At 44.6% G+C, this 19,032-nt stretch overlaps 1 protein-coding gene across 2 annotated transcripts in view; it reads right to left on the reverse strand.

Moving 5' to 3' along the window:
• The window catches only part of SLC1A2 (solute carrier family 1 member 2), a 102,481-nt gene that overhangs the window by 56,536 nt on the left and 26,913 nt on the right, over positions 1-19,032 (reverse strand). For both annotated transcript variants that reach the window (XR_014326390.1, XM_082844945.1), the window contains exons 2-4: positions 4,262-4,318; positions 2,459-2,598; positions 481-633 (exon numbers count right to left, since the gene is read on the reverse strand). Coding sequence is in view for 1 of the 2 variants with exons in the window: in XM_082844945.1 (XP_082701071.1) it covers positions 481-633; positions 2,459-2,598; positions 4,262-4,318 (350 nt within the window). In the remaining variant the exon portion in view is untranslated. The remainder of the gene's footprint in view (positions 1-480; positions 634-2,458; positions 2,599-4,261; positions 4,319-19,032) is intronic.

A 19,032-nucleotide genomic window follows, 5' to 3' on the forward strand; every position in this document is an offset into this window, starting at 1 on the left:
AAGGGAACATGACCTATACATTAAGGGTACCTTTCTTCTGAAAAACTCGAAGGGTTTCATATCTAGTATTTCATTTATTTTTAATACCCACTTCCCTCTACACCCAATTAAGTAGTAAAGAGAAAATTTCTTTTTCTATTTGTTACCTGTATTTGTCAGTTTCTGAACAAATACAATTTGGGAAATGAGAAAAGTATACATTAAAAATTAAAATCACTAGATATGATCACTTTTAACATGCGGCTATTTCCTTTTTATCTTTTGTTGCTAGACAGACAGATGGACCAACCAATAGATGGCAAACTCCATTTTTAGGGTTGCTTATCCCAATTTTAGAGACAGGAAAAACCAAGGCTCTGAAGTGAAATGACACAGATGATCACATTCACTGATTCAACCAAGTTGAGAATCTATGGTCAATCCAAAAGCTGGAGTGGGAGTGTGACCCGCTTTGGCCCGCTGCCACGGAGGTGGTCTTACCTGTGATTAAACTGGAGATGATTAGAGGCAGAATGAGCATTTTTAGCATCCTCATGAGTATATCCCCTGGGAAGGCTATTAACATAACCACATCAGGGTGGATAGGAGACGCAAAGCGAAGAAGCCCTCCACATACTGCCCCCAGGATGACACCTATAAGAAAGGGGGAAAAATATGAGTTGAGCTTTTGCCCTCATCAGATGAATAGCTCTAGAGATGTAGTTCAATGACATTGACCTTCCTCATACTTCTCCATCATCAGATGATGACTAACACATAACATAAATACCATTAGAAAAGTGAAGTTGATTTTGATGACTCGTGAGAAAATACTTTGTATCTCCAACTATTCTAAAAGGCAGCACTAGAAGAGTCGAGAAGAGCCTTCTCAAGGCTTTGTGGGAAATATAACCTGGCAACTTGACTCTGACATCTTTGAGGATATCATCCACTTGCAGAGTCACAGATTGTCAGCAGAAATAATCCACAGTGCCAGATACTGCTTCTCTTCACAGCCTAGGCTGGCCACATTCCATGGTGTTTAATGTTTTTCTTCCCTTTTGAACTGAATACCAAATAAAAGGAACATTTAAGTGACCAAGCTGGGGTGTTTTCTTTATTCTTCTATTTTCTTTGACTCCTGATCATTTCCCCATGGCTTATCCTCAAGAAGTTTTGTCTTTGACTTCTATGTCCTTGTACATACTCTTGAGACTTGCTGATCTTAGGAGAGGTCAAGGGGGGTGTCTAAAGATATATAATTTGGGAGGAAACAATTTGGGCAGAGATGCTAGCAGGAGCCTTTCACTTTGCATACGCAGGGATTCCACAAGAAAACCTTGGATCTCTCCAAACTGGTGGCCAACATAAACTACCTTCTGGAGTAAGAGGGGGAGGGAGGTCCTAGATATGTGGCTATGGTGTTAACGCCAGATATGCAAAGGGAGTAACATGGCCAAAAGCCTTATCTTTTTTTCTTCCACAGGTGAAAAACACACTTCTTCAAAACCTATGATGAATGAAATTTGCTTCTGTGGAGGGTAACCCTTGGAAAACCCCACCACACCTGTGGTCTTCTTCTATTAAGTGAACTGAGCTGGGGGGCAAGTTCCCAGTCCTGACTCTAGTCCACCGACATCCAAGATGACTGACTCGAAGGAGAAGCCATGGACGATGTGTGTGTGTGTGTGTGTATGTGTGTGTGTGTGTAGATGGCTCTTCATTGCTTCACTGTATAGCCTCATAAGAGTTGAAGAACAAGGAGGGGGAGTTGAGAAAGGAAAAGTTGTGGTTGTCACTATAAGAAACCGCAATTTTCCCCATTTTCAATCAATCCTGGTCGAAAGCCCAAGGCCAAGTCTGTATCAACAGTCACACGAAAGGACAACCAGAGCTTGGGTGAGGCCAGAGGCGGGGGAGTAAGGCTTTTGAGGTGGGGCTGGAGTGGGTCAAGGCTTTGGGACAAGCCTCTTCCACACGGACCTCGTTAGCCAATGTGCTAACTGAATCTAAGTTAATGAGGTGCTTGAAGAAGGTCAGACCTTGGGAGCCCTGTTGGTGGGGTTTAGGGCAACTGTTGCCTTTTTCTGGACACAGGTACTTCTCTAAATGTGGTATACTGACCATCTGCTTTGGAATCACCTAGAAGGTTTGCTAAGATGCAGATTCCTAGGTCTCACTCCAAGTGGCCCAGAGTCTCTGTGAGTAGGGCCTGGGAACCTGCATGCTGACATACCCATGGGAAATGTACACGCATACTGAAATCTGAGAACCACAAGAATCCCAAGGGGGCAAACATGGCTAGGGCAGGTGGCAGGGAAGATGGCATCACTGAGGCAGCCGTGCCTGGGTAAAGGCAGAGTTAGGCAGAGCATGTGGCTTGCTTTCCAGGGCGAGGGCTGGCTTCCAGAACCAGCTTCCACACTTAGCCAGGAGAGACCAGGGGAAGAGGGGAGGGTGGGGCAGGCCTGTCACCTACCGAACACGGTCAGCGTGAGCAGGAGATTCTTCCCCAGCTTGTCACACAAGCGCAGCCCCAGATGCCGGGGCTTCAGCTCCTCCGAGCTGAGGTGGCTGTCGTGCATCCGTACTTCCACCTGCTTGGGCATGTTGTTGGCACTAAAACAGAAGGGGAGGCAGTGCTTAGAGTCCACTGGGCATCTCTGCAGTTTGAGGGTCTCAGGTTGTAGGAGGCGAAACAGCCTTCCCCAGGCACAGCTGGGAATCTGGAACCATGGGCAGAAAAGTAAAAACCAGGGCAATTCAGGGCACCCTGAATTCCAGTTTGCCTATAAGCAGGTTACTAGGACACACCGAACACCAACATGCCAAGTGCTTTTATCCCTGTTATCTTGTATCATCACAGAAAAAGGCATCACATAGGCAGTGGGAGGTTTCTCCAAGAGTTGCCCACCATGGTAACTCTCTGAGGCAAGTATCTCTGCCCTGTTTTACAGAAAGTAATTTGCCCAGGGTCACAGGCTAAAAGGAATGGATAGTCAAACTCCATATATGCCTGGCTTCAAAACCTGAGCTCTTTCATTCTTGTATCAACAGCAAGAAGATGGCTTTTGAATAATCCAAGGCCAGGAGCGTCGCAGCCTAAGTCACTGCTAAATTAAATGCCTCTGAGCTCAAGCCTTCCCCATTCTGGACACAGAAAATCATAAATGCTAGCAGTCCAAGTTCTACCTCTCTTTTGGAAAAGATGCTTTATCTAGTAAAAAAAAATTCATTCCATTGTGGTTTTTAAAAGGTCACTTGCATTATCAGGACTCCTCTAAGCTGCCAATAGTCACGCTACCCCGTGTCAAAGAAGTATGGCTTTAAGAAGCATGCAATCACCTTCACCCGTAGAGGCACCCCAGCCCTCTTCCAGAAAAACCCCATGTGAACCCAAGCTATGCTAAGACTCTGCCAATGGAGCCCTTGCCAGGATAATGAGTATACTGCCTTTTTTTCCAGCTATGTCACTTCCCAGGCCAGTAAGATTTCAAATTTAAGCTTGGGGACCAACATAGGAGGCCAAGTTTTCACTTTGACGTCTTAGGACGCCTTTGTTAGCTGCCATTTACAACCACCGTCACGTGACAAACAAACAAAACAAGTTCTTTAACACCTAGAAAGACAAGTCACAGTCTCCGAATAAATGACAATACCTTCCCGGATGGGCAGGTGTCAGCTTCACCCAGATATTCTCACCACAGACTGGGGAGATCTTCCTTTGGAACCAACAGAACTCTTCAGGTTAGTGGTCTGGAATCACTGGTTATAATGGAAATGGTGTGGGTTTTGGAAACAGAGAGCCTGGGTTCAAATCATGACTCTATCACTTGCTAGCTGTGTTGTTTATAGAAAGAAGGGCTCGAGGCCTACCTTGTGGAAGTTAAACATGATAATGTATGTTGGGGGCCTGGCATGGCAGCCAACACAAGTGGTTCCTTTCTCCAGGGAACATTCACGACAAGCGTGACATTTAAGTTCGGGGACCCACCCAGTTGCACCATCGTTCTTTCAAGACACCAAGCTTAGCTTCCAGAGTCTCAGAGTCAAGACCAGGGACCCAACACAAGACTTACTTTTTCATAACAGGCTGCCTAATATACTTGCTTCCAGAATAAAACGATACAAATGAACTTATTTACAACACAGAGACAGATTTACAGATTTAGAAAGCAAATTTATGATTACCAAAGGGAAAGGTCGGGGGGGATAAATTAGGAGTTTGGGATTAACATATACACACTACTATATATAAAATAGATAATCAACAAAGACCTACTGTATAGCACAGGGAACTCTTCCCAATAGTCCGTAATGACCTATATGGGAAAAGAATCTGAAAAAGAATGGATATATGTATATGTATAACTGAATCACTTTGCTGTGCACCTGAAACTAACACAACATTGTAAATCAACTATACTTCAATAAAAAATAAAAATTATAAATAAATAAATAACAGAATATTTTAAAACTAGGAATAATGTGACATGGTCTGGTAGAACGCCCAGATGATAACATTAGTCAAAATATAAGCTTCTTGGGCTTCCCTTAATGGCCTAATATTCTACTCATCTAGTTAGTCTGGGGGCGATCTCTATCTGGCATACGTGTGTGTTAATGATCGCTCAGACAGTCTAAAGAAGAAAATAGGGCGTGAAGCTCACAGCAAGCAGACGGGGGCTTTCTGACCGGTGAGCAGTAAGTACCACTTCCTCCCGTCACCAAGTGAAACAGACGGAAAAGTTCTTTTTACAGCACAGCAGGGAAAATGATCAAAACCATCTTTTTAACATGGATAGACCATATTTCTATGCTTGCATTAGGATCTTTTTATATTTTTTAAACACTTCTCCAGCCAGTAATCTGAAGCTGTAAACCAGGAAGCTGCCAACGGAGAATGGGGGCCGTACGCGTTCAGAAGTGGTGAATGCGTTCGTTAGCCAGCCCTTGGCAAAAACTCTAGGAGCCCCTTGAGAGCGGAATCCCCTGCCTTCTGCTTCATTCGAAGCCCTCCTGCCACCGAAGTTAGAATCAGGCACGTGGTTGGTATTTCAGTGAGACTCACACGTATTTAAACCAGACATCCTGGCAGGATCCACGTGATGTGATGAAAGTGTCAAGCATCAAGGCAGCCGTGTCCAAGTGAAAACACACAAATATTAGGTTAACGTACACACCCGATCCAGCAGTGTGGCCGGATGCCTACTGGCCACACTTCTTAGTTGCACAAAATCGCTGTATGTTTAATGATTTGTCTTTTAAGCCATGACAAAATGTCCCTGAAGCCCTGAATCAAAACTGCCGCATCAAAGTGGCAGCATCAAAATGTCACGAACCCACAAGTACTGAGAGAAGCCTGTCACTTGCCCTCTTGAAGTTAAACATGTGTTCCAGGCTCAGAGGCGCTCCTAACCTCTGCACATAGAAAATCATTATTAAAGTACATCAGAGCCTTGGCTGGCCTCTGGGGATGCAGGGAGTCCCCGGAGAACTCTTTGTAAAGATCCTAGACCAGTCTAAGTGATCCCTGCATCCCCCAGAACACAAGGAGAGCTTGAAATGGAGACTATTATAGAACGTAACATTAAATAATATTGTATAGCATAATACAGAGCTGCTTCTAAGCCTTATATATCTTCAGAAGAACAGATATAGTTTTGGTTTTGCTTTATTTTATATTCACCATTTCCAATGCTCTTTATTTCTTCCTATAATTCTGGGCTTTTTCCTTCCAGGTTTATTGAGATATAATTGACACCCCGCACTGTATAAGTTTAAGGTGAGCACCGTGATAATTTTTTTAACATCTTTATTGGAGTATAATTGCTTTACAGTGGTGTGGTAGTTTCTGCTGTACGACAAAGTGAATCAGCTATACATGTACATATATCCCCATATCTCCTCCCTCTTGTGTCTCCCTCCCACCCTCCCTATCCCACCCCTCTAGGTGGTCATTAGTGGGAAGCAGCCGCATAGCACAGGGAGATCAGCATAATAATTTGATTTACATACAACATGAAGTGATTATCACGGTAAGTTTAGAAAACATCCATCATCTAATATATGTACAAAATTAAAGAAAGAGAAAACAATTTTTTCCTTGTGATGAGAACTCTTAGGATTGACTCTTTTAACAACTTTCTTTACATCCCTAGAACAGATATAGTTTTTCAAATAAGATCACACACGTCCACAGCTATGTGAATGCTGGTTACTGAATGCACATAGTAACAGCAGTGATAACAAGGATAACTGGTGTTTACTGAGGACTCTGTGTGTCCAACACCATAGCCAGTGATGAGTAAGGTGTAATCCTCGCGCTTAAGGAGCTCTTAAGGGGAAACACAAAGCACGTTGCGTGGTACTTGTCTGCTTTACCTATGGGCCACGATAAGGCCCTGTACAGGATGCTATGGGACACGGTAAGAATGGTGCCTAACCTAGCTTTGGGGAAGAAGCCTGTTCAAGAAAGGCCCCCAGGAGGGGCTGATACCAGAGCTGGATCTTAAAGGATGGATTTAATTTAAATGTCTACATGCTCTACCAATATTTGAACCCTAAGAGCACCTTTAACACCTGGTCCCAAGCACTTGATAAATGTTTGCTCAAAGAAATTAAGAATTGGAGAGCAGCTATAGAGGGCACTGTGCTTTCTCCTGGGAACCAGGCCCTTCTACAGTAGACTGGCAGCATACCACCTAGCACCCCTCATACCATTCTGCATCTGTTCCACAAATTCCCATTAGCCATATATTACAGGCCCCATGCTACTCTAGGTGATAAAATATCACAATAGACAAAATAGACAAAGCCCTTGCTCTCACGGGCTGTACATTTTAGTGGGATAACAAATAAACGAATAAATATATTTCAAGAGGAGATAATGTGCTAGGAAGTGGGTGACAGGTGGGAAGAAGGCAGAGTTATTTTGCATCCAGTGGTCAGAGAAGGAGGGCTTCGTGATAAGGGGACATTTGAACAGAAACCTGGAGGAATAAGGGGTCTCCTAAATTACCTATGCAGTTTGTCCAGAGCTTAGCAAATAAATGGCATACACACAATTTGGAAATCTGTTGGTCCAAACCAGAGACCGAAGCTCCCACCAGATGCCAATCTTGGTGTCCACGCATTGGTTTTTAGCACAGGCACTGATTCAAATAAGAGTCAAGGCAGTAATGCTGCATCCCATTACCATCATGAATATGGTGGAGATTCAGTGACTGTCCCAGTTCCAAGCAAAAGAAATGGATATCAGAGAAAGGTGAGTTGGACACAGGAGGAGGCCCGAGGTCACGACAGCCTGCAGATTTACTTCTTTGGCAATGAACAGAAAGGGCAAGGCCTGATCTGGGTAGGTCCACTGTATAAAGACAATAAGTTATTTCGAATGTGCACACTTATTCCCTCATGAATGTTCTCTCCCTACAACTTGTGGCCATGCAGACGGAACCAAGAAATAAGGATTTTGAAAGCCCAGGCATGGCTTGGTTATACCAAATCCATCAAGCCTAATGCTCTCCCCACACTGTTCACCACCTCTATTTCTACCCGGGTGCCTTCCGGATGGAAGATTTAGCAATATAATTATTTAATACAGTATAAGCCAATTAGGCCACATCTCTCTCCATTGCCCAGCAAAGTAAGGCCATGCGATGGGAGAGCTGTTTGTATAGTTTAAACTTGAACCATGAGCCTATAATTGCCTTCAGCCTTAGCTTCTCCACTAAACTGTTTAAACAGCTGTTAATTTTGCAGTCACTGCCCCGTCTTTCTCACACAAATCCATGTGAGTCCTGTTTCAAAGTCAAGCTCAGCTTATCATGCAAAACATCCTCTGTGACTCCAAAGGGAACGTGCAACGGGGCTGGTGCTAAATTTTCAACAGCTCTCAGGACCTGCTTTGCATTTGCATTTGCTTTCCCTTGCTCTGCCAAGAGCCTCTAATAACAGGCTCATTAGATGTGGTGCTGGATTCGGATTTCCTGCCTGCACACTTCTGTGTCAACTTAACTGGCACCAAATTATGTTTCCTCCTTCGCTGGTTCAATGAGGTGACAACAGAATGTTCCCCAAGGAACCTAGAAGCAACCGGTGTGTTTTTGCCTGGAGGATGTGAGGTCTGCAATGGGCATCACCCATCTGACCCTCTGCTACCCAACTCTAAAGACCTCAGAGGCACAGAAGAGACAATGTCCAGAAATGGCCCTAATGAGGGGACACTAGGTCAGACCCTCAAGAGCAAAAATAGTGTTTGTTGATGGGGCCTTCCCCCAAGGTGGTCAAGGTATTTGAAAAAGAATGCCGGAAATACCAGTGCTGTCAGCTCCAAGCACCACAAAACGCTGATTACAGTTGTGACTGTCCCATATCTGGGAATTCCCTGGTTCCCTAAAGAATGTCACACCCACAGGAAAAGGGACTGGAACTCTAAAACAGCTGGGAATTTCCAACAACCAGTCTCTTCACCCGGCACTACGAAATGATAAAAACACACTCTTAATATGAAATACCAATGGGGTTTAGGTATCAGTTTGGGCAGATTTTTATATTTGAGGTCCCAGGCTCTTAATCTGTAAAATAAGAGGGCTGGATTAGAAATTCTTTAACATTCTAAAATTCTGTGATTCTCTAATTCTCCTGGGGTGGGAGGTGGTAATCAATAGCCTTCAGTTCCAGAGATGCAGCCTCCTTTCTATTCTATCCAGCACTGAATGAGCTTAGAGATCATGGGTGACTTAGAGATAAGAGACAAACCAATAATAACAGTGACAACCATTTCTTTATGTCTTTAGCTCCGTTTTTACCTTTCCTGTCTCTGCTACATAAACATGTTTTTCTAGTGCTACTAAAGCTGAGTTTGGGGTCAAATTCAGTATACAATTCAGACACAGGCATCATCTTAATCCCCCATCCACGCTTGACCAATTCTCAGTCTAGACTTCTAAGGTGGGCAGGTCAATGCCGTGGGAATATAGTCAACCAGGTGAACTGGCACTGGGACCAGCCAATAGCCAAATCCGCCACTGAATCACTGAGAGTCCACCTATCTCGTTCATAGTCAACTCCCGTGGAACTGGACAGGATGCACTCACAGGAACATTCAAGATGAAAAATTGAGGGAAAGGAATCCTTTCTCCATATCACTTCCCAGGCCAAGGGGCTCAAACTGGCTAATGACATGAATCGCAAATAGAGAGTCAGGTGGGACTTTGGATGTTCTCACACAAGAAGTAGTAGGAGAGAAGGAAGAAGTAATGGGAGACAAAACCATGAGGGCATAAGTAAAATCGCACTCACTCTGCCAAGAGCCGTAAGTCAAAACACTGGCTCTGATTAGCAGCTGAGAGAAGGCACCTCAGTGGAATGAAATTACATAATAACGTGGTCATCGGATTCTTGGTTAAAATCTACCTTTTCCAGCTGTGGCTGGGACAAGGCATTCATTTAATCTCTTGGACAATAACATTCAACTCACTGGGTCATTACAGAGCCTTCAATAAGATAATACTTATGAAAGCACCAACAGCATCTAACATATGATTGATATTCAATTTTAGTTTGCTTTCTTTGTCTTAAATGCCCAAAATGGTGCAAAATGACCATTCAGATAGCTTAGCTACTGTTGAGTTTTAATAAGTCACTTTAGCAACAAATGGTATTTGTGCTTTTTACAAAAAGAAAGTTCTAGAAGGGGGTCCAAGTGGGTGGGAGCCTGGGAAGTTCCCACTGCTGTAGGCTTCCACACTGTGGAATGGCCTAGACTACCTCTCAAAGAGCATCAGGAATACAGTCTCAAGTATAAAACCTTTGGACTTTTGTGAAGTCCTCCCCAGGGTGGAGACTTAAGTTGGCCTTGACCCAGTGGAATTGCCCATTTCCAGAAAGGCTCACCACCCAAAACAGAAATAAGACACCAAGGCACAGTAAACCTCCAGGCCCAAGAGACAGACTGGGATGGGGGTGTTTGATCTTCCCAAATTGGGAACCCTTTCGAAAAGTAAAGATTGAGCCATGGCCTAGGAGCACACTGGCCAGCCCAGTCCCCAGAGGCATGTCGATTCTGAAGTAACCGCCACCCGCTCTGGTTCACAGAACAACATGAAAATACATTTGAAAACTTCACATAACTTCAATCAACTGGAGGAGATTCCTGGGGCATGCACTCTGGGTTTGAGCCACACGGAACTTGGCCCCAATCAGTTTGCCTTGAGGCAAACCATCTCTTCCGGCTAAGATGTCCTCCCCACCCTACCCTCCAACCCAGCCTTCATAGACTAATTTCTATTTCTTCTTCAAAACTCAATTCAAGTGTGACTTCCCTCGGGAAGTCTTTGTTGACTCCCAAATTTGCCTTTTGGACGCTCCTTCTGCAGCTTACCCGAGCTTACCTGTGCTTACCTCTCTCAAGGTATTTATCACAATTTACTTGTCTGTTTCCCCACTAGAATATAAACTCTTCTTTTTTTTTTAAGAATAATAGTTCTATTATTTGATTAGTGAATTTCTTTCTTGTTTTTCCTTTTTTTTTTTTAAAGAAGATGTTGGGGGTAGGAGTTTATTAATTAATTTATTTATTTTTGCTGTGTTGGGTCTTCGTTTCTGTGTGAGGGCTTTCTCTAGTTGCAGCGAGCGGGGGCCATTCTTCATCGCGGTGCGCGGGCCTCTCACTTATCGCGGCCTCTCTTGTTGCGGAACACAGGCTCCAGACACGTAGGCTCAGTAGTTGTGGCTCACGGGCCTAGTTGCTCCGTGGCATGTGGAGTCCTCCCAGACCAGTGCTCGAACCCGTGTCCCCTGCATTAGCAGGCAGATTCTCAACCACTGCTCCACCAAGGAAGCCCTCGAATATAAACTCTTTGAAGGCAAGATCTTGACTTACTTGACTCTGTCTTCCCCCCACTCAGCATGGTTTCTGGCATATAGTAGATGCTCAATTATTGTATGTTTAAATACATAAATGAATGAATGAATGAATGAAAAACATGTTCTAGTCACAGGTTCTGTGTGACACAGTTCTAGAGGGTAGTATTCTCAAAGACTAGGAAATCTGAGAAGAAGAGAGAAGAGCGCAAAAGCACAAACACCTGCATTAGAAAAACCAGTGGGTGGCAGGAAGGGGTGGGTCAGCACCACCCAGGGCTGGCCCTTCCCTGCTGCTGGTTTTGATCCAGCTGCCCTGCCCAAACGTGGTGGCTCCAGGGATTCCAGCATTCTTGGGGGAGGGTGGAGCCATGAACCAATCTGGGCTCAGTTAACGTGACCTTCAGGGGAAACTGATGAGGACAAAGGAAGACGCCTTAGTACTCAATTGCCAAGATCAACATCCCTAAATTTGGATTCTCCAAAATGTGATCTTTCAACCAAAGAGCCTGGGCATTTATTCCCTTCCCAATGGGATTCTGATTTTAAGGTGCTCCCTTGATTAACAGAGCTCTGGATTTGGCCCTGAGGCCTGAGAATTTCTTTCTCTAGCCCCAGAAGCTTCCCAGACTGAGCCTTCCCAATCAGTCCCCCAGACAGGGGAGCGGCTGGAATGTTGATTAAGTGGCCTAATTAGCTGCAGGGCCTTCAGGCACCAGCAGAACTGGGTGAGGCGTCCAGTAGCTGAGACTTTCTGGGCGTTTTGGTCACACCCTACAATTGCTTTTCTTCAGCGCAGTCCTCTCTCTCTTTGTGAGCAGAGCAGTCTGTCTGTGGGCCTTTCCTCACCTTTTAGACCAAGCAGACAAGCACGAAACACAGTGTTAGTTCCAAGCAAGAAGGCAAGTCACCACCGTGACCATGCCAGTGGTCAGTTCTCCCAGGGCTGGCGTTCAAAAGGCCACACCGTGGGCTGAGGCTTCAGGGCTTCTTTAAGGTTTCTCTATTGCTCTTCAGAGTCACCCGCTTCTGGCTCCCAGAGGCCTTGAAATTCCTTCTCCAGAGAGACCTGTTCCTTTGTATCCCCGCAGGAGGCCAGATTAAAGCCAGAAATCCAGGGAAAAGCATTCACTGACACCCCAGTGAGAAGGAGCTTCTCAGATCTATCCTGAAGAACAAGACTTGCTGGGAAAAACTTCTCCACACAGGTCCTGACCAGAACCACACCCAGAAGCCAAATAAAAAGAGGGGAGAGGGCTTCCCTGGTGGCGCAGTGGTTGAGAGTCCGCCTGCCGATGCAGGGGACACGGGTTCGTGCCCTGGTCCGGGAAGATCCCACATGCCGCGGAGCGGCTGGGCCCGTGAGCCATGGCCGCTGAGCCTGCGTGTCCGGAGCCTGTGCTCCGCAACGGGAGAGGCCACAACGGTGAGAGGCCCGCGTACCGCAAAAAAATAAAAAATAAAATAAATAAATAAAATAAGATAAAAGAGGAACACAAAGGGACGAGCCTTCAGGGAATCTTCTTTTGGAAGATAAACTGTGTGTGAGAGTACTTTGCAGTTATGGGCATGGAAAAGCAGAGGCAAAGACCAGGAATTTCTTTTTTTGGCCTGTGAGACCACTCTCTTGTAACCTGGGCTACCCAGAAGCCCCACTGCTTTTGTCTCACCTGAAGGAGACCTTTACATGTTCCCCAAATATAAGGTGTTTTCTGGGTCAAATTAGTACCTGTTCTTTTGTTGGCAAATCCACCGCCATTGGAATCAGCCATTTGGGGTCCAAGCTAGAAATATAATATATATTTACTTCTAACACCATAATTTATTTAGTTTGCTTGTTTATTTTTAAAGTCTTTATTCAAGTCTAAGGTGCACACAAAAAAGCACATAGACCTTAAGTAACTAGCTTGATTAATTTTCAGAAATTGAACACACATGTGAACATAGCCGCCAAATTAAAAAAGAAAGGAAAAAGAAAATTGCTAGCCTCAAGAAACCCTGTTGAGGCCACAGAGTTTTGAACTCAGTGACTTCAGAACTGCCTGGGGCAGTAGCAAAGTTCACATCCAGTGTCCTGACCTCTCCTTTTTTTTTTTTTTTTTTTTTTGCGGTACGTGGGCCTCTCACTGTTATGGCCTCTCCCGTTGCGGAGCACAGGCTCCAGATATGCAGGCTCAGCGGCCATGGCTCACGGGCTCAGCGGCCATGGCTCACGGGCCCAGCCACTCCGCAGCACGTGGGATCTTCCCGGACCGGGGCACGAACCCGTGTCCCCTGCATCGGCAGGCGGACTCTCAACCACTGCGCCACCAGGGAAGCCCTATTTTATTTTTTTAACATCTTTATTGAAGTATAATTGCTTTACAATGGTGTGTTAGTTTCTGCTGTATAACAAAATGAATCAGCTATACATATACATATATCCCCATATCTCCTCCCTCTTGCATCTCCCTCCCACCCCTCTAGGTGGTCACAAAGCACCGAGCTGATCTCCCTGTGCTATGCGGCTGCTTCCCACTAGCTATCTGTTTTACATTTGGTAGTGTATATATGTCCATGCCACTCTCTCACTTCATCCCAGCTTACCCTTCCCCCTCACCGTGTCCTCAAGTCCATTCTCTACGTCTGTGTCTTTATTCCTGTCCTGCCCCTAGGTTCTTCAGAACCATTTTTTTTTAGATTCCATATATATGTGTTAGCATACGGTATTTGTTTTTCTCTTTCTGACTTACTTCACTCTGTGTTCATCTTTTAAATTATAAATAATAACCAACATTTCATCTGTTGACCTTTAAACAGATAAGTTAATAATAACTTAAAATATGCATAGTTCACAAAATATTTTCACACCCATTGACATATTTCCTCATGACACCCCTGAGAGGAAAAGAATTAGTCCATCTTAGAAATGGAGATTCTGAAACTAACACACCATTGTAAAGCAATTATACTCCAATAAAGATGTTAAAAATAAAAAAAGAAATGGAGGCTCTGAAGCTCTCCCAAGTTCAGAAGCAGCAGAACTGGAATTTGAACCAGGTGGTCAAGCAGCCAGAATTAAACCTGTGCTGCACTCTGCCTTTGAGTCCAGGGTCCTTTGGCTACATCCTCTCTAGGGATGTTTGCAGAGTGACGGACACAACAAAACTTCCGTCTCTGCCCAGGCACTAGCAACTTATGGGACATGTGATCCTAGCTCCTGGAGAAGGACAACAGAGGAGTGCGCCCCTAGGGGAAGGAAAAGGCATTGTGAGCTCTGGAAAGCCATCACCTTGTTGCCCGTCTTGGACAATCCATGCTCCTGGACGCCCACGCCCCACTGCGGCCTCAGGTGTACCAGAGCGGACTGGCATCCACTGAAGTGGCTCCTCCCCTCAGGCAACCACAGCGTGCAGGAAGCACAGGCTGGTGTGAGATGCCTCCAAGGGTCACTCCAGCTCCCCCACTTCTTCACCAGGAAGGACTCATCACTTCAGAGGCACTCACATGTCTGGTAACTTGTAATAATAAGGATAAAAATGATGATGATGACAATAATGACAGCAAGTAATGTTCATGCAAAGCTTACTTTGTACCAGGCAGTTAGACATGCTCTTTCTAAACGTTTTATGTGTATGAACTCATTTAATACCCACGAGAATCTCAGGAGGTAAATATATTATTAGCAACCTTTACTGAAGGGGAAAATGAGGCACAGGTTGGTTAAAAGATTTGCCCAATGTCACAGTTAGTGGGTAGCAGAGTCTGGATTTGAACCCAGGCAGTCTTGAACTTGGAAGAACAGGTCAGCCCACTCTCTGTCTCCAGAACGAGAAAAATTGCTCTTTATATTAGATAACTTTGTGCTAACCACAAACATCGACACTGATCCTTTGATCAAGAGAATGATTTTGGTTTGGGGGAGAAAAGTCCAGAGAGAAGGTTAATGCCTAGTCCAAACCAAAGCCTGATGCAAGAACTACGTGGAATTCTAGAATTTCAGAACCAGGGAAGCTTTCAGTCTTCCCTCAATCTCAACCTCAGACAAATTATCTGGTTTGTCCTGATTATCTGGTCTGGAGCCCCAAATCCGTCTCTGGATTACTTTTGATCTCCAAAATACAAAAAGCTACACACGGATGCTTAGAGCAGCTCTATTCATAATTGCCAAAACTTGGGAGCAACCATGATGCCCTTCATTATGTGAATGGATAAATAAACTGTGGTATATTCAGATAATACAGTATTATTCAGTGCTAATAGAAAAGAAATGAACTATCAAGCCATGAAAGACACAGAGGAAACTTAAATGCATATAACTCAGTGAAAGAAGCCAGTTTGAAAAGGCTACTTGCTGTATGATTCCAACTATATGACATTCTGGAAAAGGCAAACTAGGCAAGCAGTAAAAAGATCAGTGTTTGCCAGGGGTCGGATGAAAACACAGAGCATAGAGGAGTTTTGGGGGCAGTAAAACCGGTATCTATATGATACTATAATGGCAGATACATGTCATTGTACATTTCTCTAAACCCGTAGAATGTACAACACCAAGAGTGACACCTAATATAAACTATGGACTTTGGATGACAATGACGTGTCAGTGTAGGTCTGTCAATTGTAACAAACGTACCACTGCGGTGGTGGGGTATTGTTAGTGAGGGAAGATGTCCACATGTGGGAAAAGGGGGTCAATGGGAACTCTCTGTACCAGCTGCTCTATTTTGCTGTGAATCTAAAACTGTAAAGTTTCTAAAAACTTTAACTTTTAAACTTTCTATAAATTTTCTTTAAAAATTAAGTCTATTTAAAAACCGGGTCTTCCCTGGTGGTGCAGTGGTTGAGAATCTGCCTGCCAATGCAGGGGACATGGGTTCGAGCCCTGCTCTGGGAAGATCCCACGTGCCACGGAGCAACTAGGCCCGTGAGCCACAACTACTGAGCCTGCGCGTCTGGAGCCTGTGCTCCGCAACAAGAGAGGCCGTGATAGTGAGAGGCCCGTGCACCGCGATGAAGAGTGGCCCCCGCTTGCCGCAACTAGAGAAAGCCCTCGCACAGAAACGAAGACCGAACACAGCCAAAAATAAATATAAAGATAAATAAATTAATTTTAAAAAACCCCGCAGATCTCTAAGCCCCATCCCTCAATATCCCAATTCAGCACATCAGGTGGGTCCTAGACGTCCCACTTTTTAGAAAGCACCCAGCTGACTTTGGTGTCGTCAGTCCATGCGCTGATGTCTAGTCAACACCCAAACAGGTGCAGTGAAGGAGAGCTTTTGACGTCACACGTCTCATCATCTCACCATTGGACAGCTTTGACTATTACAAAGCTCTTCCTCTTCCCTCCCATGAGCCTAAATCTGTTTCCCTGTAGCTTCCACCCACTGGTTATTTTTCTACCCTGTGGAACCAGTTAATAATAATAGTAGTTAGCACCAGGCAATGTACTAGACACTTCACATGCACTATCTCATTGACGACTCGAAACACTTTCACGAGGTTGATACTATTATTATTCCTTCTTTATAGATGAAAAACTGGAGATCAGAGAGGTGAGGTCATTTGCCCAAAGCCAGGCAGCTGGTGAGTGGCTGAGTTGGGATGTGAACCCAGCTCTACCTGTGCAAGGTGCATGCTCTTAATCACAACACGCTTGTAATACGTGCAGCCTAATTCCTCCTCCACCCACCAGCCTTCCAGGCACATGAAGGAAGCTCTCCTCTCTGCCCAGATTTTTCTCTTCCTCAAATTCCTCACCATCCTGGTTGCAGCACCTCAAACCATTTACATCCCATTACAATGTTCCTCCTAGACCAGACACAGCCCTCCAGGTGGGGTCTGGCCACGTCCCTGCCCCCCTGAGCCAGTCAGGAAGACTTTCTAAAATCTACCAGAGCTGAGGCTTCAGTCCTGCATTTGAAGAATGAAGGCCAGTAGGTAACTTCACACTTGAGAAGGAAGTTACTAAGAGTACTGGTAATAAATAAGGACCATTGATTGACTTTTTATTGTGTACCAGCATAATAATACAGATACAGAATAATGCCCACTCCCCCAAAATGCCCATGTCCTAATCCCCAGAACCTGTGACTATGTCAGTTACACGGCCAAAGGGAATTAAGGTTGCTAATTAACTGAACTTGAGATGGAGAGTTTATTCTGGATTATTCAAGTGGGACCAATATAATCACCAGGATTCTTAAAAGTAGAAGAAGGCAGGTGAGAGAGAGAGAGCTAGAGAAATGGCAACATGAGAAAGACCCAGTCCAACATTGCTGGCTTTGAAGATGGAGGAAGGGGCCATGCGCCAAGGAATGCGTGGACAGCTTCTGGAAGCTGGAAAAAGCAAAGAAACAAACTATTCTTTAGAGCCTTCAGAAATGGACACAGACCTGCTGACACCTTGATTTTAGCCCAGTGAGACCCATTTTCGTTTCTGATCTGCAGAATTATAAGAAAACAAATAAATCTGTGCTGCTTTAAAACACTCAATTTGTCTCAATTTGTTACAGCAACAATAGAAAGCTAGTGTAGTAGCAGATCCCAGGCTAAGTATCTTATTTGATGTTTATCATAAGCCTAAGAGGCAAGGCGGCAGATACTGAGAGTTTCTATCAATATCCACTCCTCTCCTTCTAGAGTTCTGTCCAGAGAGGCAGTATGCTCGAATACTTGCTTCTCAGCCTCCCTTACTGAGATGCAGGCAGAATTCTTCGACGCCACCCTTCCTTCCTTCTTCCAGCTTTGAGGGAAGCTCTAGATAAACACAGGCTAAAGCAATGTCTTTGCTTAACCACTAATCTGTTTCAAAGGTTGGTCAACATCATGCTTCTAAATGGCTCCCATCACCTGTAAAAATTAATGAACGGAAACCCCGCTACAATGGAGTCAGAGGACCAGAAGGGAGAGCTCTCACGCACAGACCAACAGGAAGAGACATACTTTGCATCCCCAGCAGGGAGAGACCCTACTTTACCACCCTGAGCAGGAAGAAGAAAAATTTCCACTTGTCTGGCAACAGTTCAGCCAGTGAGAGACTGTCACAACTCAGCCAATGAAAAGCCCCTAGACTTTGAACTCCCAGTTTCCTCCAATGGACTTTTGTTTATAACAGTCCCTCCCAACTTCCCCTTCTCCTCCATAAAAGAGTCGCCCCTCCTTTGCTTTACCAGATTTGCACATGTTTCACCATAGTTGCATGTTCCAAATTGCAATTCTTCTTTGCTCCCGGTTAAGCCTCTTTTGCTGGTAAAAGTAACCGGCTGTTTTATTGCTTTAGTTTAACAATAAAGCCCAAGGAAGCATCTCAGGGCCTCCTAGATGACTTGTGTTTTTTCTTTCTTTGGTTCCTTCTAATACGCCGCTAAATATGTGGCTATCGATCTGTCAACTGTTCAGTCCCTGCTGATTCTACCAGATTGACTGCCCAATCTCCTCTTAACTAGTTTTATATGTTTATTTCACAAGTGATAAACTGAGTCATTCAATCACCACAGAAGGGTAAACCTCTCACCAGGAAAATTCCTTCTTAAGAGAAGAATGTGCATTTCTCAAACTGGTAGCTTATTGAGACAGATTGATTCACGGTGCTCTATGTAAACGTGGCACAGCCCACAAGTGGACTACATCCTTTTTCATGATCCATTTCCCCCTTTTTAAGAGCCAGTCGCAGTTCATGGCGTTCTAGAACTGTATTACTTCTTACATTAGAACCTGAAATCTTAATTGACTCTGATTTCATTTCTTTGAGTAATCCTATCTTGAGCCCCCAACCTACTTTTCATGCCTGTAATATCCTGCACTTCACATTTCATCACATTCAGATTGTCTCCTTGATGTCTGAATGTCTTCCCCACTAGACTTTAAACTCTGCAAGGGAAGGGCCTGTATCTACCCCTGGACCCAATAGTCATTAGGTGCTCATTAAGACTTTGTTAAGGTACAGGTACAAGGGGGACCCAAGTCTGTAGGATCTAGGAGGTAACTTTGGTAAGTGGCAGAAGCCTTCCCAACTCAGGCACTGAACAAGAGGCTCCTTCTGTGGATACAGATTTGGAAAGGAGCCTAAAGAAAGCACAAGGAAAGGATGTAAAAAACTCCTTAGCCTTGAAGTTGACCAGAAGCTCAAACTAATGTCTGATGACCTTGCCAAAAGCAACCAGGGCTTCTAATTAACATAGGTGATCACACCTTGAATTTTTATGC

Source organism: Leucopleurus acutus (assembly GCF_964270905.1).
Source record: "Leucopleurus acutus genome assembly, chromosome: 8".
In the NCBI taxonomy this organism is placed as follows: Eukaryota; Metazoa; Chordata; class Mammalia; order Artiodactyla; family Delphinidae; genus Leucopleurus; species Leucopleurus acutus.